Source organism: Hyaloscypha bicolor (assembly GCF_002865645.1).
Source record: "Hyaloscypha bicolor E unplaced genomic scaffold K444scaffold_182, whole genome shotgun sequence".
Lineage (NCBI taxonomy): Eukaryota > Fungi > Ascomycota > Leotiomycetes > Helotiales > Hyaloscyphaceae > Hyaloscypha > Hyaloscypha bicolor.
In genome coordinates this window covers 453,136-473,552 of record NW_020194684.1, presented here as the reverse complement: position 1 = coordinate 473,552, position 20,417 = coordinate 453,136, and the positions used below count along the sequence as shown (strand labels likewise).

General features: G+C 48.3%; 7 protein-coding genes across 7 annotated transcripts; 4 read left to right on the top strand and 3 right to left on the bottom strand.

The window, feature by feature from the left end:
* The first annotated feature begins 484 nt into the window (after positions 1–484).
* Positions 485–1,466, top strand: K444DRAFT_223352 (uncharacterized protein). Its single transcript, XM_024871166.1, has 2 exons — positions 485–803; positions 858–1,466. Exon 2 carries the CDS (start codon positions 875–877, stop codon positions 1,349–1,351), a length of 477 nt encoding a protein of 158 aa, XP_024727921.1. The 5' UTR covers positions 485–803; positions 858–874; the 3' UTR covers positions 1,352–1,466.
* An 835-nt stretch (positions 1,467–2,301) lies between these two features.
* On the bottom strand, positions 2,302–4,297 carry K444DRAFT_544550 (amidase; the record flags this gene model as incomplete). Its single annotated transcript, XM_024876058.1, has 6 exons — positions 2,302–2,380; positions 2,462–2,964; positions 3,023–3,405; positions 3,451–3,593; positions 3,656–3,957; positions 4,010–4,297. The coding sequence occupies 6 exons, from the start codon at positions 4,295–4,297 to the stop codon at positions 2,302–2,304; spliced, it is 1,698 nt and encodes a 565-aa protein (XP_024727920.1).
* A 1,355-nt stretch (positions 4,298–5,652) lies between these two features.
* K444DRAFT_223220 (uncharacterized protein) lies at positions 5,653–6,384 on the bottom strand. The gene has a single exon (XM_024871165.1). The coding sequence runs from the start codon at positions 6,209–6,211 to the stop codon at positions 5,735–5,737; it is 477 nt and encodes a 158-aa protein (XP_024727919.1). The 5' UTR covers positions 6,212–6,384; the 3' UTR covers positions 5,653–5,734.
* Positions 6,385–6,906: 522 nt separating this feature from the next.
* On the top strand, positions 6,907–9,139 carry K444DRAFT_620196 (HET-domain-containing protein). Its single transcript, XM_024881653.1, has 2 exons — positions 6,907–6,947; positions 7,007–9,139. Exons 1-2 carry the CDS (start codon positions 6,918–6,920, stop codon positions 8,942–8,944), a joined length of 1,968 nt encoding a protein of 655 aa, XP_024727918.1. The 5' UTR covers positions 6,907–6,917; the 3' UTR covers positions 8,945–9,139.
* A 3,268-nt stretch (positions 9,140–12,407) lies between these two features.
* On the bottom strand, positions 12,408–14,244 carry K444DRAFT_223215 (uncharacterized protein). Its single transcript, XM_024871164.1, has 4 exons — positions 13,926–14,244; positions 13,742–13,827; positions 13,412–13,692; positions 12,408–13,360 (listed from the first exon to the last, which is right to left on the bottom strand). The coding sequence occupies exons 1-4, from the start codon at positions 14,067–14,069 to the stop codon at positions 12,717–12,719; spliced, it is 1,155 nt and encodes a 384-aa protein (XP_024727917.1). The 5' UTR covers positions 14,070–14,244; the 3' UTR covers positions 12,408–12,716.
* A 2,724-nt stretch (positions 14,245–16,968) lies between these two features.
* Positions 16,969–18,865, top strand: K444DRAFT_601214 (MFS general substrate transporter; the record flags this gene model as incomplete). The annotated part of the gene is made up of 7 exons (XM_024878663.1): positions 16,969–17,314; positions 17,359–17,454; positions 17,502–17,602; positions 17,650–17,708; positions 17,757–17,978; positions 18,038–18,090; positions 18,208–18,865. The coding sequence occupies 7 exons, from the start codon at positions 16,969–16,971 to the stop codon at positions 18,795–18,797; spliced, it is 1,467 nt and encodes a 488-aa protein (XP_024727916.1). The 3' UTR covers positions 18,798–18,865.
* Positions 18,866–19,109: 244 nt separating this feature from the next.
* On the top strand, positions 19,110–19,598 carry K444DRAFT_620193 (uncharacterized protein). Its single transcript, XM_024881652.1, has one exon. The coding sequence runs from the start codon at positions 19,192–19,194 to the stop codon at positions 19,504–19,506; it is 315 nt and encodes a 104-aa protein (XP_024727915.1). The 5' UTR covers positions 19,110–19,191; the 3' UTR covers positions 19,507–19,598.
* The last annotated feature ends 819 nt before the right edge of the window (positions 19,599–20,417 follow it).

The window sequence follows — 20,417 nt, the reverse complement described above, 5'->3', positions numbered from 1 at the left end:
TTGGTGCCGGGGTCTCCTCAGGTTTTGGGGCCTCGGTTTCAACAGCAGTGGGCTCCTCGAGCTTTGTCTCTTCCTTCGGTGCCTCTATCTCAGGTTCGGCGGCGGTAGGAGTCTCCTCCTTCGGGGCCTCGACCTCGGGTTCAGCGGGAGCGGGTGTCTCCTCGGCCTTGGGCTCCTCTGGTGCAGTTGGAGTTTCCTCCTTCGCCTCTTCGGTCACAGGCTCCGATGGAGCAGGGGCCACTGGCTCAACTGGCGCGGCGCCTTCCGCCTCGACGGGAGCAGGCGTTGGCTCTTCCACAGCAGCTGGTGCAGCAGCCTCGGGCTCAGCGGGCGCCGGAGTTTCCTCTACAGGTGTTGGTTCGGGCTATTTTCTTTCGGTTAGTTTTTTATATCCTAACAACTCCCGTAAAATCACGTAATCCTAACAATGCGGAGAGGGTGTGAAAGAGAATGAGAGCGAAGTTGTATGCAGCCTCGCTCATGTGCGAGCTTCTGGCGGAGTAGGAAAAGAAAACAAATCTTACTACAGCTTCAGGCTCAACAGCCTTCTCCTCTGGCTCAGCGGCTGGTGCCGCTGCGGCCTCCCTCGCAGCCACGGCAGCCTCTCTCGCCTCAAGATCTGCTTCTCGTTTATCGGCTGCTTGTTCGCGTGCCAGAACCTGCAAATGATCAACATTGCCATTCGTTTTAGATCATGGGAAGGTAGACATACAGCAGCTTCCCTCGCCTCGAGCGCCGCAACGGGATCCACGGGTGCGGGTGTCGTGTCTGCCATTTCGATCAGTGAAGATGAATGGACTTGGGCTGTTCTATTCTATATCGAGACTAGAAAGCGGTGAGGCTGAGGGGAAGGGGAGGATGAGAGAGTTTTGAGATGAGAGTATATAAAAGCACCAGGCTTGAAGAAAGAAAGTTGAAGCAGAGGGAGGATGATGGGTATATAAGAAGGTTCAGTTCAGGTTCAACACCCTTGGAGTCAATGGGCGGTGAGTCTGCCATGGGTGGGGGGTTGCCTCTCACTTGGCTTCAAAGCGTCGCGAACTGCAGGCAGCACCGACTTTCCTTCCCTTTCTCGCCCTCCCATCGCTGCACGTGGTGCAAGAGCTTCACGCGTTCTCCCACGCATTGGGCAGCTCCGCATCACATATCTTCCGCCTCAAAAAACTTCGCCATCACTGACTCTTTCTATTTGACGTCGTTGATGCACGCGACCGAATTCCGGTACCATCGTGAGGTTTTGCCGCCAGCATTGTCCAACCCTAACTTAGATGTACGCCACAAAGTGACATGTAAACCATCCTTCTCGAAAAGCGCTGCAAGATTGGACAAGAAAAGACCGAGGAGTCGGTGAGGAGAAGAAAGGGTGTGGCGGGCGTGCAGGAACTCCTGCCAGAGTGAGACATTTGACGGAGCACATCGCCTGCGACGCGTTCTCACCGTGCAGTCCCGTGCAGGCAAAATCTCTTCCCTCGCCACGCAACTCCACCAATCTCCCCTCCAAAAACAAGAAATCAACTCCAAAATAATCGCAGGGGCTGGGGGCCGTCATGTTCCGCTTTTTCAAACGAGTAAAAAGAAGGAATGGAGGGGATTTTGGGGATGAAGGAAAACGATAATCCGGTCTCGGCCTCGTCTAGCACGCGTGACGCATCGCACCGCCAGAGCAAGGGGAGGCGTCATGTACAAATTCAATCCAATGCACAGGTCAACACACGCGTGCAGGATGATGCAGGGTCTTTGTTTTGTTTGAGTAACGTGGCCGCCGTGGGGTACCAGTACGGTGTGCCCAAAAGGCGGGGTAGCTCCAGCCTGCGCGGTGAGTGGTGGCGGAGGGTCTCACTTGAGGAAGAACACCGAGGTGATTGGAAACCTAATTACGAGGGACGCGCGCGAAGAACGTATCAAGTACCAATAGATTTGGGAGGAATAAATCAGGAGGCTGGAAAAAGTTCGGAGGTGTGGATGAGGAAGGATGCCTAAAATGTCGAGGACCTGTCGAGTGCGAGTAGATTTGCAAAACAAAACATGCCAATGCACTCGCGAACAAAAGTTGAAGAGGCTGGCTAAATATTTTCGAGGCCGGAGCTGTGTGCATGTGCATGACCAATAATCGCAGTGCAAAAAGACCAGATCGAATTGACGAGAACTACTCGATCCCTGCAGGGTGTCGATGCATGCAACACCGGGCGGCTAAACATTTCCACAACTCAACGCCACGAACGCGTGCATCTGCAAGATGTTCTGGAAGGCGTAACCGGCCCAAGACAAAAGGGGTCATGCGGATAACGTGATTTGATGCGGCTAGATATATTCAACAAACGGGAATCCAGCCTCCTTTTTCAAGATCTCCAGTGCCTGGATAACCTTCTCATCTTCGTACCTACAAACCGTCAGTCGCTCCACTTGCAATCAACGAGGTAAAGAAAGAACAGGTAATGTTAACAAAAAGAAGAAGACTCACCGTCTCCCAACAAGCTGCAAGCAAACCGGCGCCCCCTCCCATCCTTCCGCACCGTGTCCTTCCCAAAGCCCCCAATTGAAAGCATCTTTCTCATTCCTACTTTCGTACTCCACCTTCTCTCCATCATTCACAACATCAACTCTATCAACCGGGAACACGAGCGCGGGATAATCGAGCAGATTCCACTGACTCGTGTAACCCCACCACTTGGCAGTATCAATCTTCGGCGCCGCTCCCGGACCAACAGGAGACAGAATCACATCGACCATACCCTCTAGATCGCCGTTTGGTCCAACGAATGTTGCGGTCGAGTTCCATAGCGAGGCGTATTCAGCGCGGTATGCGTCGCGTTTGAGTGTTGCTGCCCACATGGAGGAGATGGAGTGGGGTTGGCAATGTGGATTGTCTGTTAAAATGTGCTTGGTGAGGGGTCTCCAGGGCTCGCCAGAGGAGTTGATAGCTCCTGCTTCGTCGGCACCACCGTCGGAGAAATAGAGATTCGCCTGCTCGGACAATCAATTCGGACCTCGAGCATCTGGGATGGGATGAATAAGGACGTACGATGAGTTCCCATGCAAGATCATGCTTGTAGGGCTTCCATTCCACGATCTCGATGTTCGGCTTTCCCTTCAGCTTGTCGACAACTTGCTTCAGTGCCCGTGTGATGGGTGGATGTGGTTTTACGACACCATCATCCCAGAGAACGCCAACTTTCAGCTTCTTACCTTTGAAGAATTCTTCCTCTTTCCACGGAAATGGGAGCAAAGTTGGTTCTTCATACCAAGGTTTCGCGTCAATGATCGTTTTGATGAATAATTTGCAGCCTTCGAGACTAGTTGACAGAGGGCCGATGGTGGGAACAATTTGTTCTTCGCCCTCTTGCGTGGCTGTCAATCCTCTCATGGGCAGACGGCCAGAGGTAGGCTTCATGCCATATACTCCTGCTTGTTGTCAGAAACTGTTCAACAGCCTAGGTATGGCAGGTAGACCATTGTTCGCAGCAGGACTTCGAATTGACCCTCCAATGTCTGTCCCAATGCCCAAGCAACTCCCTCGAAACCCAACAAGAGCACCTTCTCCACCAGAAGAACCACCAGCTGTGAGTGTCGTATTGAAAGGATTCGTGGTGACCCTGTATCCCGTATTAGCCCAGCGCAACACTCTTCTCCCGCATCTCTCACTTCCTCAGCATACCCATAAAGATTACTACTAGTCTCCAAATGCATCAAACTCTGCGGCTGTGTACTTCTCACATAAAACACACACCCCGCACCCCACAAAATACTCAAAATATGCGCATCATCTTTCGCTACCTTCCCCACCCAAAACACAAACCCTCCATTCCAATCCAGACCCTTCATGCCAATATGTTCTTTCACGCTGATCGGGAGGCCGTGAAGAGGACCGATAGGCTTCTTGTGCCCTGTGAGGTAGGCATCGAGGTATGCAGCACGTTCGAGGGCGGGTTGTGGAAGGAGTTCTGTGATGCAGTTTGTCTGCTCAGTCATTAGCTGGTGTCCACAGGAGAAGAGGGGGAATGGTACAGACGGCTTTCTGAGCAAGTCCTGCACGCCGCAGAAATGCTTTCGTTACAGCTACGGAACTGAGCTCTCCTTTTGCAAGCTGCGGGACTAGATCTTCAACCAGCGTCTCTGTGATCTTTATCTCGTCCGCTGTGAGGAATTTGCGAGCAAGTGGGATCGTGTTCAGGGGTATATCTTCGATTGGGGGGAGAGGAGGATCGAGTAGGGAGAGAGTCACATCGCGGTGTTTTTGTCTGTCGGCAGCGACTTCTTGCCATGTGGCGCCGGAGGAGATGGTTACTGTTGCTGCCATGTTAGGAGTCAGTAGAGACAAGTCACCGCGCTGAAGTGTGAATGATGAAGAAAGGGGAAGCGAGGCTGGATTGAGGGGTGCCATTGGTTCTTATGTACAGGAGCTCAATTGGAGAGTGGGATAGGAGGAGCTGTGCTGCGTTGTGCAAACACGTGAAGTGGGGTTTGATAAGGGAAGGAAGGTGTTATCGTGGTGATGCGTGTGGAGCTGTGGGAAGGGGTACCGGTAGTCACGGGCTAGGACGCATTGGGAACGTCTTGCAGGGGTAGCTCTTCTCTTCCTCTCCCACTGGGAGAGCATGTATAATTTATAAAAGAATTGCAAGTGAAGAAACTTTATCCTTTAGTGAAAATGCATCATTTTCCTTTGCAAAAATATAGCACCTGTAAAGAGCAAAATCTCCCTCACTCTCGCCACCCTTGTCACTTTTGAAGAAACTCGCCAGTGCAAAATTACTTTCCACTGAGATGGGAATGAAACGTTTGAATCCTTGCTTTAGGATTAAAGGATCTCCGACTTGTTAATTCATTGGTTTCTGGACCTGCTATGCGGCCTTCATCACCGATTTCAATGGATACTATCCCCTTTTCCCAGCAGCAACATCCCTCTCCAACCCCACAGTCATCAGTCATCCCATCAATCCAATCCCCTACACTATGATGAATCTCCACTCCATCCGCCCAACGCCCAACGCCCAATGTGCGTAATGTAAATACGCATACCCCCCTTCCCTTACCCCTTTCCCCACAGCTTCCTGCATCTTCCTCCACCCCTCCTCGGGTCACACCAGCATAGTCATCACACTGCGCCACCGGACTCACACAGTAAACATATTCCCAATCTCTCCTCCGTCTTAGCAATTCCTCCTCCGTTTGCGGCTCACGCAATATCTCCTTTGGAGAAGTGATGTCATCCTGCACATGCTCACCCTTATTCACAACAAAGACAGCCTCCAGAATCGTTGCAGTAGCTCCCCAATAGAGATATTGTGAAGTGGTGGTTTCTCACCACGTTCAGTGCGAGTGCGGAGTGCAGTAATCAATTCTTCTTCCACATTCATCAACCCATTGCCCTCCAGAAACTTCAGCAAAGGAGGGTCTTGGAATGAGTGTATAGCAAACATTGCATACAATTGCGGGACGTCTAGCAACTTGTGGAGCCGAAACTCTCCTGGTAGTTTCGAATTCGCCTTCGTCAAAATCTCGATCGCTTGTTGTTTCTTCCCCAAGTACAGTGCAACGCAAGGATAAGTACACCCGGACAAGGAAATCATTGCCACGCCCACCGTGCAACGTGAGCAACTTATCAATGGCCTCAAAGGCCTCCTGAACGTTTTCCATGCTCGGAATTACGCCGTTCTTGGCTGACACAACAGCTTCGCATAAGTCGCAAGTTCCGCAGGACCACCAGAGCCTTTCCAAGGATGTGCACTGACGTTCAGGTTTTCATCAGTAGTGATGCCGAGCTTTGTCGCAAGTCATCAATTATCATCCACTCCTCCCACCACGCCATCCTCTCGGCATCAGTCCCTTTCCTCACACCTTCTAACCTCTTCCCATCTATTCTCCATGGCGTATTACACGGTCTCCCACTTTCCGGAATTGCGCTCCACCACAGTTCAAGCACCAACTTCTGCTTCTCATTGAACTTACACGTAGTAATAAAGAAGGTGGTAATTGCCCTGGTGACAGAGCAGCAAATTCCGGGATTCTGAAGGGAAAGGAGAGGAGGTGGTTTGCCAATGGAGGTGTGCCAGAGAGGATGAGAACGGCCACGGAGCCGAAGATATCGTGGGGGGTCAGAGGTGAAACGCTCATCCGTCAGGATAAGGTGGCAGGTTTCTTGGATTTGGGATACGAGGGAGGGGCTGGTGTGGAGCCATTCTTTTATGTGTGAGGATGATAATGACCTCATGGAGAGTGTGTGAAAGTGGAGTTTGTTGTTGAGAGGCGGGGAGTGCCGTTGTGTAGGGATGAGGGTTTGAGGAGGGGCGGAGCTGGAGAGTGAGAAGCAGCGGGCTGACTCGCTTGTTGAAAGGGCTGCTTTGCACGTGATGGCGCTAAGGGTAAAACTCTGATTTTTGGGCACTTGTAAACCTTAGCCTTTACATCAATTATATGCTCTTTTGCCGGACCCCAAAATTACCCTCTCAACATCGCTGAGGTCGTTTAGGACCTCACCTCACTAATCAACGCTAAAGATCGCTAATTTTGGCGAGCAAGCCCCTGAAGCTAGCGCTGCAGCCCCCAGCCTCGTCTATCGTCACCTTATCTTCCTCTCGTCTCAGTACCACGTCTGTCAAGAATCTTAAGTCAAGGCTCTCCAAAGATACAGAACCAATTGCAAATCCAGAAGCAAATCTTGACATAGGCTTCACAATATGGCCCCCAAACTTCACGGCGCACGTGGTTACACAGCTTATTTTTCCAGGGCCATCATGCAGTAATGCTCCAATTAAAATCATTCAGGCACAGCCAACTGACTTCTCTTGTCTAGCGTAGCAACTTACGCGTAGCTTTTGTACCGGTATGCATCTTCAGTACTGGGTCTTTGCCGAACATCATGGACTATGATACCACGAAATCCATAGGCCTTCAATTCGCCATGCCATCCTCTCACAATGGATCTCTCACAGCTTCGCAAATTTCAGGTCGGTTAAATTCATTTACTTTCATCTTTCCCGCCATTGCTGACACTGCAGATTTCAAGCTTACAAAAGGCTGTGCGAAATGTGATGATATATCAGACTCGTTGATGGCACCGTACGAAAAGCCACTCTCTTTCAATATTGGGTCCGTAGAGGAGTTATCATCGATGCCATGCGTCGCTCATCTGGATCTTCTGGAGCTGCTTCTCACACCAACGATTTTGGAGGAGCCTTACAGCACGATTATGATCCACAAACTGAGGGATCCTTACATTCGACTCTTCGCTGACAGTGGAGAAGAGAATGATTATACGATTACTTCAAGTCCTGGCTTTGGTCTCGTGAAGAAAGAATCAACAGGATACGGGCGCATCTTGGATTCCCAATGGATTGATTGCACGTTGATGGAACAGTGGAAAAGTGATTGCTGTATCTTGCATCACTCTAAGTGCAGGCGTCTTCCTAATTCAACTTTCCTAGCACCAGCTTCGCCAAACTGGTTGGTAGATGTCAGCAAAAGATGTATAGTTGCAGGCAGGCCGGGCATGACATATGTTGCTTTGAGTTATGTTTGGGGGGCAGCAAGAAACTTTAGGGCTATGCGGAGCAATAAACAGCAGTTGCAAAACCCTGGTGCCTTGGATTCTGGTGGCCTCGACATTCCTAGAACGATACGAGATGCCATGAATGTTGTTGCAATCCTTCGAGAGCATTACCTTTGGGTTGATGCGTTGTGTATTATCCAAGATGAGTACTCCACAAAACAAGATCAGCTGAACAACATGGCGTCAATATATGCAGAAGCCACGGTTACCATCATCGCGAAAGATGGCTCTGACTCGTCTCACGGTCTGCATGGTGTTCCAGGATCTGTAGCTCGCAACCTACGTCAAGAGATATTCAAACTCAGCAATGAGAGAGAAGCAATTGTACACCCCTGGTCAGTGGATAAGAAATTCACTCCATGGGCATCACGGGGATGGACTTTTCAGGAGGAACTCTTCTCTCCCAGGAAGCTTATTTTTGAAGGACAGACGATCCGTTGGGAATGTAGCGTGGCGACTTGGCACGAGGATAACGACTTTAACACAATCACAGAATGCAACGACGCAGACGAAAGCCAACTTTCCCAAGCCGCTAACCTTTTCACAGAACAGCGGCCAAACATAGAGTGGTTCGGTCACCTGATCGCTGTCTACAACAAACGCGAATTTACATACTCAGTTGATACTTTGAATGCCCTTGACGGAATATTATCTTCATTAACAACATTCAAAGGAGGATTTGTCTGGGGACTTCCACACATGTTCTTCGACCTGGCTTTACTCTGGCAGCCAGAACTTAAGTTACGTCGGAGGGCACCGAAAGACGATGATGAGAATGATATTCTCCCACCAAGTTGGTCCTGGGCAGGCTGGCAGGGGGGGATAGACACGAAAAGTTGGGAACGGGGGCTCAGCGCAAACGAAGATGGTTCGGCGCGGGTATCCTCGGTTGTGACATGGTACCTTGGCGACTTGCGGGAAGAGAAGCGGGAACTGCTCAAGAATTGCCCCTCCCTCCCATTCGCCCACACTATGGAAAGGCTACTTTCATGCAAGACAAAAAAATGCTTCCTCTATCTTGGGGAGCGGCAGCATTGTAGAAATCGAGCAGGTACCTTCTACTCTTTGTTAGATAAGCAAGGAAAGTGGGCGGGATCTCTACGGCCTCATCACAATATTCCGGGAGGAGAGGTCGCACATGATGCTGGCGATGGCATGTGTGAATTGGTTTCCATATCCAAGGGGTCCGTCAGTAACAGCGAATATATCCACTCTAGCTGGATCGACGAATGGTACCTACCAGAGAGGCCAAAATTGTCGGAGAGGTACAACTTCCACAACATTCTCTGGATATTCTGGGAGCATGGCATTGCATATCGACGCGGCCTTGGGAGGGTGGTGGAAGAAGTTTGGCAAGAACAAGACGGGGACGAAATAATGCTTGTTTTGGGTTGAAGTGTTTCAGAGCCAACTAAGACGTACTATGTCTAACAGTTTATTTCCCACTTATATAAACTGTTGAATTGGTAATTACACAAGCTTAACTAGTTACCCATTCCTTCTAAGGGGGGTTTCCCCCTGAGGTTTCCAGGCCTTTGCCGATGCCTGATTTAAGTGAAATATTAGCGTAATTTGCAAGCAGTTGGCAGGCTTTGCAGATTCGGCAGGATTTGCAAGTAACTTGTATACAAATTGCGCAAAGATAGATTCAGAAATTACAATCAGATTCTTTTCCCATACTACTGACCGCAATACATTGAGAGATTAAGATACGAATAAGTATGCATCATGTTGCCTATTGACTCGACTTTCTCAGCTCTGCGTTTCTGAGCCCCTTTCCCACTGGAAGACTAGATCATATCAAGTCACGGGCTGCGGTTAGACCATTAATACACCAGAACAACAGCTTGCGTATATGCAGATGACCACACGGGAAAACAAACCGATGATGATGGAACGCACAGGAGATGTCACTACAAGCAGAGAAGCAGATGTAGGAGTGTACATTCTTCACCACTAAGAATATGCCCAACTGATGAGGGGGTATAGACAGATTTCGCTTTTTGCGTTTTTCGCTGGCAGAAGTCATCCTTGCGGCTTTCCGTAACTGTGGCGAAAGCACATGCCTTTGTTCTCGGGGCATTTATCTGCAATTTCCAGGTTCTCCCCAGACGCCATGGCCGTCACCCCAACGTAGCAGAAGAAGTAGAAATAGATAGAGGAGGAAAATCATGAAACGAGAATTTGAATAGGCGGAGATGGTTTCCATTAAAAAATATTTAACATTTCACGATGTTCCAACGTTGTATAGTCAATTTGGTTGCGGCCTTTAAAGTCTGGGGTTTTAGTTGAACCATAGTATCAAACTCTGCATATGCTCGTTTATTTAGCTGATCCATAGTATCGCTTAAGGAAGCGAGACAGCTAACCGAGCAAATGAATAGGTTTTGTAACAGTTATATTTTGGGCATGTGCTCTATATATGCTCTTCTTATACTCTGTATATATACAGGCTATGGACTATACAGGCTAGGAAGGTTCGGGTTAGTCCCGAGCTTGCGAGGGGGCTTAGGGTCAGGGTTAGTCCGGGGGATTGAGGGGCAGTGAGAGCCCCCCGCATTGGGATATATTAAAGCATAAAGGCCCTACGGGTTGGGGTTAGCATATACTAAGTATATGAGTTCTATATACCGAGTATATATTACGGGCAATAATAAAGCAGGATATATTCTAGCTTGCTTATATGCTTCTTAATAATAAAGGTAAAGAATATACTAAGTATATGGGTTTTATATACTGAGCATATACTTGAGTAATAGTAATAATAAAGCAAGATGTATTCTAATTTACTTATACGTTTCTTAGTAGTAAAGGTTAAGTATATGCTGGGCATGCCTGGCGGGCCGTTGGGAGAAGGTCGGTGTTAGAGGAGGGAGGGTGTGAACAAGGACTGGTGTCTATGTATTATTAAAGCTAGTAGATATAGTATTGGCTTTAGTGAGGAAAGTTGATCCATATTATGGAAAATACAAGGGTATTATGAATCAATTCTTTCTCTCTTCTGCGTCGCATTCGGTTACTAAGCTTGCCGCTCTCGCTCAGGCGCTAATCACCCTTGGCTCAGCCAGCTCACCTGAGCATCTCGTCCTGCGATTCTACCTTCCTATATTTTTTTTTACCTAATCACACTTGGTTTAACTTAGCACTTAGCGTTCTCTTATATCAAATTCGCCAAGTTTTGACGAGATACTCATCGAGTCCAAAAAAGCACCCAGGGATCCCAAAGTAGACACCTTCTAACTATGCCAAGTGATTTAACTATAGCATAAGATAAATTTAATATAAATCCCTTTGCCACATCTATTCCAAGATGCTTTCCAAGCTCGTGGGTTTTGATCCCCGTCTTTATTCTTCCTCCTTAATGCCTCACATTACCTTTTCCACTTTTATCAAGCTTGTTTAGATAGGGACATTTATGTGAAAGAAGTGGAGGACCATAAAGGGGAGACATCGGTTTAAATCACGAGCTTAGGTATGGAATAGAAGCCCCCTACGGATTACTAAGCTGATAGGTGATAGGTGGACAAGGGGGGAATTTCCGGATGAGTCTCTATGGTCCGGAGCAGAGTAGCTGTGTTGACCTGGTATGCAATCCACTCCAATATTGCTTGAGCACGCCGGGAGAACCTCACATTCCAAACCAGATCGATGAACTTTGCTGTGCCAAATGGCATTCTCCCAAACGTTACGTTGATATTAAAAAAGGAGGAGCCATTTTTAGACACTATTTTAGAAGAGAGATTATTACGGGTGTAACAAGTGAACCATTGTTGGTCGAATGGAACTGTAATTCTAACGAATATTATTAACAGAGAAAACCCAACAGGAATTATAATTAGAGCCAAGGCAGCATTTGCGACCACGATGTACCTTCAGATTTAGTTCCTTGTCGAGGATCTAGAATACGACTTTAGAGGTCATTTTTAGAGGGTATTTGGATGCTGAGACTGACGACTTAGTGTTGTCTAGCATTGATTTCGACATGGAAGTGAGGGACGATCTCCCTCCCCGCCTGTTGTTAGATGGCCCTGCCTTGGATTCGTCATTGTAATGTGGAGGATCTTTTAGCCTACCATCTTCCTGGGGCAAAATTTTGTACGGCCCCCTGGCTGAATGTCGTTTTTCCAGGTCGATTGCGTCCATCACGACGACTATAAGAGAGCACTCGGGGGGCAAGGACTAGAACAATTCACCACTCTCTAAATTATAACTTTGCCGGTTTAATAGGGAATGATTAAAAAAGATGGAACAAAAGCGTTATAAAGATTATAGATCTTAGCGGCTGTGGCACAGCATTCAGGGATCAACTCCGTCTTAGCTCCTCCCCATGAATTAAGATACCGAACGCTGCACCACCTCCCTGAAGTAAGCGAGCGCCTCCCTTTCTCGCCTCGCAAAACTTCGCAGAATGGTGATGCAATCAATCGCAACGTGGTCGAAAACCTGAGCTCGCAAAGTTTCACAGAATAATGTTCTTCAGCTTCGCGATTCTTAGTTGCGGATTGTTGATATAAGAACTGGCGCATTCTCCTTACCATCTCGTTCAGTAACATACTCCCGTACAATCCAATCTAATTGTACTCTTCAACATGCTTTCTCCAGCAAAATCGCTACTTTCTAATCAAGGAAATAATGAAACAGTGTCTGGTGGAGGTGGAGACACAAACCCAAAACCTCAGCCAGGTGACCCAGGTGCGTACACAATCTTCGATAGAAAAGACCATTCTAAGAGATCTTAGGTTTGGGACAGTAAGATCGCTATATGATGGTGCTACTGGAGGAGGAGGCGTCCTGAATGTTGGTGCCCAGTTCACATTGCGACACCGAATGATGGGAAAATATCTAATACTATTTCTCTATTCACGGAAACCGCCTGACTAAATACGTCCTTAACTGCTATGATTACTTTTAGAGCGGGCTGAGAGATATGCCATGAGCGTTGGAAGTGGAAATTTTGGGGTTAATAGCTATGGATAATCAAACAATATATACAATGTCCAACTCATGTTCGCCTGGGAAACCCATTTCTAGAATGCTTGTTCTTTCATATTACCATCGCTTCCGGCATCTCGTCTTCGGGTTATAGAAGTTCTGTCACGAAGTCGTCCCCCAAAAAATAATTAGTGTCGACTAGATCAGGTATAGGATCACATTCACGGGCCGTATTTCAGTCGCCTTCGGGTTGAGGTGAGGCCGAGAGTCTCAAGAAATTTGCAGCCTCGGAATCGATGTCATATCCGCAGAATTGATTTAGAGCACTTTCGTTGGGATCAATATTAAGGTATATTGATCGCCTATTCTGGTGACCAAAAGCTGAATCCGATACGGGCGGATTGAGCGGTGCATGTGTAGGATCTGTAAAGCCCATGGTCAAGATATTCATATTGGAATCAGGTGGTAGTCTTGACAAGTGCCATGAATCCGTCGGCTGGAATTCCTCTTGCAAATCTTCAGCTAATGGGTCGTTCGGCAAACCAAAAACCTCGGCGCTTGGGTTTGGGAAAGCTAGATGTGGGTCATCCCCACCGATTGAGGGCATATGGTCAATGCCTGAGGAGTAGGGTTGAACAAAGTTCGCACAATCAACTTCCCCTTCTCGATCCTTGCCGCAGCGTTGAGTCTGAATTAATCCGCAAGCAGCTTTATCTTCTTCTAAGGTCTGTCGAAGATGATGCAAGTAACGTTCATGAATTCGTTCCTCTCGTTGTAAGGTCCCATTTCTGATGTCCTCTTCAATCCGTCTCTCGAATTTCGACAGCAAGGCGTCAACACTATACGCGGGACGAGCTACATATCCTGGCGGCTCATTCCCTAGAAATCATTAGACATATTTAAAACTGCGAATTGGCTTGTTGTACCTACATGGGTTTGAAGGCTCTTTAATCCCCGGGAATAAAATTTGCCAAATCGCATACCATCTGGCAATGTCGTCGATGCGCTTCTGGCGCTTCTTAGAGAGCACAACCCCTATTTCTTCCCATTGACTATCATCAATGCCTTCCTTGAGACTCAAAGCCCCTTTTGGGGGATTGCATGCAACGAGTGCTTGATAGTGCTCATCGAGAATCGTGTTGTTCTGAAATAAGCACAAACAACGCTTGCATTGCAGTGATGCTGTTTTGTGTGCTGCTTTGAAGTGGTATCTGTGAGATATGAGTTATATAATTAGGTGGAAGTGGAAAAGAACCCTACTTGATGCGACGCAACTCCGTGATGCGGGAACCAGGGCATTTTTCATATTTGCTGCCTGTCCAAGGACCGTATTTTCTCGGATCGAGCTTGAAAAAATGGCAAGCGAAGTTAGGGAGAGTATCGGGAGGTTTGACAAGGCTTGGGTCGTCTCCAGGATCCCCACCTGGGTTGTCAGGGTTCTTACCCGGATCTCCACCCGGATTCTCAATTGGATTTCCGTCGGGACTCCCATCTGGAGTACCCCCTGAATTCCCGTCAGATTCTCGTCTGGGTCTCTTGAAACTGCTGCCCTCCCCACGTCTATCGGATTCCCCAGAGCCACGTCCATGGTTTTGCGGTGAAGAGCCAGAAGGTGCGTTTCTGTTAATTAGTGCAGAGGAAGAGCTATCGGAGGCTCGGTTCTTACCCTTCAACCCCTCATCTCCTTGATCATTTACAAAGTTTTGCTGACTGGACCTCGAGAAACTGAGAATCCCAGCCTCGTCTTCTCCATCCAGGAGATCGTGAATCTTTGGAATCAGACGAGCAGCAAGGTCAAGGTCTCCACTTAAAACCGAAAGCAAACGGCAGTTTAACCGCTGAACCACTTCATTGATCCCACCGTCATCGGGTTCTGAGCCATCTGACTCTGTATTCTCACTATCAAACTTGGTAGCACTATCGGTAGGTGCCACGCAAATGCTGAAAATCCCACTTAAACAAGTCGGGCGCAAGGATGAGCCAGGTTCCGGGGTACCACCTTTTGGGCTTTCTACAAATTCCGAGGGCCGTCTCTCGCTGCTGGTGTTGACCGCGGCTATACTGTTCCAAGGAGTCTGCGCCACGGGCTCTATTGCCCAACGCTCCATTGGAGTCAGGTGGCGGTCCGAGTTCCCGTTGGTAGTCGTGGCTACATTGGCATGCTTTTGTGCCAGAGACTCGCGATCAGGCCAAGCCGACCATTCTTTATGGATCTGGGTCCCCTTATCATGGCTGGAGTGGTGACTGTGGCGAAATTTGTGAACTTCAGACATGTTGGTGGCCAAAATACGACAACAGGTACAGCTTTGGAATCGATTTTTTTAATCAATGACCTACGAAACTAAGGCATTCAGACAGGAAGGAACATGTGAGAGGGAGTGTAGATCATGCCAGCTGAAAATTCAGTGGATCAGGCCATAAGACTCGCGGACAAGAAAGTTGAATCCGGCGCAGGCCATCTCGCAACGTTTTGCGAAATGCTGCACTCAGTCGTCTGCAGCCAGGATCTAAGCGAGCAAATAGTGGGGCTGCCTTCAGCTTCGGAAAAGCAGCATGCAGTGCAGACGTCAGGTGACAGACTTAATGTCACGGGTTCGCACCGTTTTGCTCAAACGAATGGTATTCCCTATATACAAGAAAAATAATTCAAAGGGAAAAGGAAAGCGTCCTCTGCTCTGTGCGGGCCAAGCAAATAAACATAAAGGGAAGCGAGTCTTCTTGCCTAGGTGACTCATTGGCTTGTGCGCCCTCTCTAAACGAAAAGGGATTGGTTAGTCACCGCAGGTGCCCTCAGGTGTAATAGACAGTAGGGCTTGAGGGTAGCAGGAGAGATCATAATACAGCAGAGTAAGTCGTACGTAAGGAGGTAGAAGGTAGACTGGAAGGGAGCACAAGTATCTTGTTAAGGATAAGTACCGGGGTTGTCTAATAAGAGACTCAAGCTTGCCTCTTGAAAAGAGGCCCTTAGCCTATATTTATCCTCTTTCCTAAAGCTCTTACACAATTATACTAGGACAAGTGATCGGAGTCTCCGTAATCCAGGCATTCGGGGCTTCCGAGAAGGAGCAAATAGTCGGGGTCGCCAGAGTCTAGAGCGCCGGTACTTCCACCATCAAGATGAGAGGGCCAACTCCTCAAACGACGATATCAAATCGAGCAGAGACTGAGAAGAGCGAGGTGAGGGATGTTAGAAACCAAAAGACACGCGTAGAGCCTCGCGAGGCATCTAGCAAATACTGGCTGATGGTAATGGAGGATAGATCGATGACCTTATTGGTACACCTAGGGTACGTGCAGGTACGTGGAATGCAGTCCTCAAATCGGAAAGGTTGTGAGCAAATTCCAATAGAACTTATCGCCATCACAACATATAGTCTCTAACAAATCATATCGGACTTCGCACTTCCACCCCTCACAGGACATTTTCGCCAGTGGGGGCCGAATCCTGCCTTCGAACTATCGAGGGCAGCCTTGATCAACAAGAGCTTGTCAATTTTTAGTTTATTAGAGGATGAAATATTGAAGGATGGAACCTCGACACACGCTAAGTTTTATTTGATGAACAATTCGTGTCTCCTTAAGATCCTGTGGTCGTGATAAGTTTCCCCCAGTTGTATGATCGAGGAGTCGAGGACGAGTATTTGTGTGAAGATATGCGATTTGTGAAGAACTATTGAATTCATCTACGGACGGAGCTACCTAAAGCAGTGCTGTGCTGACTAATGCTAATGTAGCGCCTGGCAATGTCTCACCAGGACGAAGGGATAGCAGATAGATTCGTAAACTTGGAAATTGAGGTCTCAGAAAATGAGAGCCATACTTCAGGCAATTCGCATCCTTTTTCATGTTCTTGAAATTTTTAGATCACATGGTAGGCACTAAGCTTTATCAGGGAAGGTTGCTCCCTGTTCTTTTCAGCTACACCTCTTCAACTTCCATTGTTTCGTCCTTCTCCACTTTCATCTAATCTCACAAGACTCCCCCATTTCCAACTAAGTACATCTCGATGCGAGAGCTCCTCCTACGTACTCATCTCACAGTTTCCAACTACTCCTCTGGAAATTTCAGAGATCCTCCCATGATAGAAATCGCGCCGACACAGTGGCAGATCTCCAGTGTTACCAGCGCACCGCGTCCGCTACCGGACACTTGCAACCCAACTATTGGAGCATGTTCATCGGCTGTACCATGATGTCGGAATGCGATAAGAAGGTCTGGGGTCATATCATTCGCCGGGTTGATTCGGGCAACATTTCATTTCGCGGCCAACAAGATAAATCCTTGTGCAACAACGTTTCACAAACAGAGTCACCTGGGCCATGCCGGCCGATTTTGACCCGGAGGTATATCAAGTAAAGATTTCATCAAAGTTGCTGGAATGTTGTTAAATCCGTTCTCTGCTTTCGCTGCTACTTGGTTTTAGCCAGCTCACTACTTTGAACTTCTTCCCTCTGTCCACGCTATCTCGATTTGTGCCATTTTGCAAAATGACAAATTTTTTCACGGAAACCAAAACCAATGAAGTTATTGAGCTCTCCTCCACATCCTCTGAAGTAGAGAATTTATCCCTAGAGCGTGCGCTACTGTGGAAACTCGACTATCACATCCTCCCTCTCCTCTACCTAGCCTACATCATTACATTCATCGATCGAGCGAACATAGGAAATGTCAAGATCGAAGGGATGCTCACAGATCTCGATATGAAGGGGAATGACTACAACATCGCGTTGATCGTTTATGCGGTGCCGTTTATCTTGCTGGAGTTGCCTTCCAGTCTGGCGTTGAGGAGATACCGGCCGGGGAATTACATTGCGTTTATTATGTTTGGTTGGGGTGAGTTTTTGGGAGAACAATTCGGATTGTACTGAATTGGATAGGTGTTGCTACTCTTGGAGCGGGAATTACGAGATCATACGCTGGTCTGTTGGTGTGCAGGTTTCTGGTCGGATGCTTTGAGGCGGGGCTGATACCTTGTAAGCTTTTTCAATGGATCAAAGGGGAAAGGGACTGACTCCGACAGCTTGCACGTTCTTGATGAATCAATACTACAAGAAGTTTGAGTTCCAACGACGATACTCATTTTTTTTCACCAGTTCACACATTGGAGGCGCCTTTAGCGGGGTACGCCACAAATCCTTGTACAAACCACCCTGAAGCTGAATGAGTAGCTCCTTACATATGCTCTCGTGAAAATGAACAACATTGGAGGATATGCAGGCTGGAGATGGTATGTTAAAACTCCAATCATTTCTCAACATTATGCTGACAATCCCAGGGTCTTCATAATAGAAGGACTCTTTACAATCCTCCTCGCAATAACTTCATTCTTCCTCATTGTCCCCCTCCCCGAAGACGTCACCTTTCTCACCCCCTCCGAGAAAACCCTCCTCCTCAAGCGTTTGGAAGGTGACCACCTGACTGCCACCTCCGAAGACAAGACACCTCTCACCCTCTCACAAATCATCAAAATAATGACACACTGGAAAATCGTTCTCCCGTTCGTCCCTCTCCCACCCCCCTCCCTCTTTCCGCAATTGGTGTACTGAAAAGAACAAGATTGCTAGCATGTTTTGCATGCAACATTGCCACCTCAGCAACAACAGCTTTCCGTAGGTGTTGGGGAGAAACCCTTCTCTATTTTCGACCGTTTCATGAGATTCTCCTGGGGCAATGCTCTCTCCCGAAACAGTCCTAATCGAGCAATTGCTGACTCCCCTGTTACCCAGAACCAACCGTCCTCAAGAACCTCGGCTTCACCTCCTCATCCGCACAAATCCACACCATACCCGTCTACATGAGCGGACTCTTCTTCTGTCTTCTCTTCGGCTTTGCTTCCGACCTCACACGCATTCGCTATCCTTACGTCCTCTTCGGTTCCGCTATAACTTTGGTTGGTTGGACGCTTGAACTCGCGGCCGTGAAGCACATTGATGTCTCTACAGGTCTAGGATGGCCGCATCAACGCTACGCCGGGATATTCCTGCTACTGATTGGATTTTCAATAGAGTTGCCGATCTTGATTGTTTGGGCGGGAAGCAATCTCAAAGGAAGGAAAGAGAGGGTTGTCGGGTTCGCGACACTGATTGGAGGGAGTCAATTAGGGAACTTGGTGAGCGCGAATGTGTTTATTGCGAAGCAGGAGAAGTGTGGGTTTAAGACTGGGATGGCGACTGGTGTTGGGGTGGGTTGTTTGGGGGTTTTGGCGGTCAGTGTGTTTTTTGGGGGCTTGTGGTGGGAGAATGGAGGTCTTGAGAAGAGGGAGAGCGATGGTGGGGATGGTACCGGCGATGAGAGGGGGTTTAGAAATGTGTTTTGAATTGTGAGGTTTGAATTAGTATTGATTCTAGGGGTCCGATCGAATTTCGAAGACGACGGGCAATTTGCGGCTAGAAATCTGGTATTTCTCAAATTCAAGATTAACATTTATGCCGAGACATTTTTCTCTTGTTTGGGTTTGATTTGGACATGATAATATATGGTGTTCTTGCCATTGCTTGAAAAGGGAACTCAACCCCTTTCCAAGTCGTCACCCTGGTCACAGCCTCGTGGGTCCTTCAGGACGAGGCTGCAAACCTCAGGCGCCCGCCAAAATCTCGCCTTGTCACTCCAACATCCATCGACATCATCACACTCTTCTCCGTCCCACCCAGGTCACCACCTCAGGTCGAATTTACCCCATATCCTAAAGGCGAATTAATTGATCCAACGCAATGGGCACCTCAACATCCAAAGCCGCGAAATCTGCGACGCAGTTGTCCGCAGCAAACACAGCTCGAAAATACCCCACGCGCTCACCACCCCTCTCATCTCCACAAACGAAGGCTCAGCCAGAGGCGCCGAGCACGACAATAGGACCGAGCATTCATCCGCCTACACATGCTACGGAAGCTAGGGATCGAGGTGTGTGCCCCTCAGTCCGTTTCCAATCTCGTGCAGGCTACAGCCATCCCCACCTCTCTGTGACTTGTCCAGCCTTTTCCACTCCACTCTCGCAGCAGAAATCTACTAGATGGACCATTTGCTAATTTCCTTTACGAGGGTAGTGGTGAATAAAGACGCCCAAGACCCAGCACTCGATAACCGCGGCCTGCTCTCGCGCCTCAAAACCCTCGGCCCGGTACAACCAAATCCTACATTCTCGAACTCCTCAACCTTTAATCAGCGGCCTCCGCTTCACAACCCGGCAAATCCACAAATATCAAAACAAACTTCGTCTCCACAATCACAGCAATCATCCCACGACCCCTCACTTTCCTCGAACTTTGTGCCGAGCGCTTCGAATCCGCAGCAGAGTATATTTCCTAAGCAGAACCAAAATCAGAATCAAGGAGGGAGGCAGAATCCTGCGGTTAGTTTGTTGACGGCGAGATATAGGTTAGCAGAGGAAGCGGAGAGAGAGTTTGCGAGTTTAGGCAAGAAGGGGGAGGGGAGACAGTTTCTGGATGCTATTACTATACGGAAGGTACTTGAGATGAGGGATGAAGGGGTCGAAGGGGGTGAGATTGAGAGGCGGTTAGAACTTAGGAGGGGAGTTGTTGGGCGATTGGGGAGGAAGGGTGTGGTTGGGGTGCCGAGCTGATTCTGGAGTTAAGGGACGGTGAGAGGGGAGGGGTGCAAAGGTATGATATGTAAATGGGCTGTAATGACGAGTGGGAACGGAATGTATGATATGGAAGGATGTAAACAGAACTAGGGGCTGTACATATGGATGTAAGAATGGAGACATCCTAATCAGAAAATCGACATGGTCAGGCATCGGACTTGCGATCCCTTCCCTCGCCAGAGCCAACGGATCTGAACAATGATTCTTGGAATCATGAAGGATGACGAGGAACGATGTTGGTATTACTATCTATCCTACCTGCTCAACGCTTAATAAAGGCGGGCAACGGTCTTTCACCAATTATACATACAGGCATTCTCTCTTCGGCGGTTC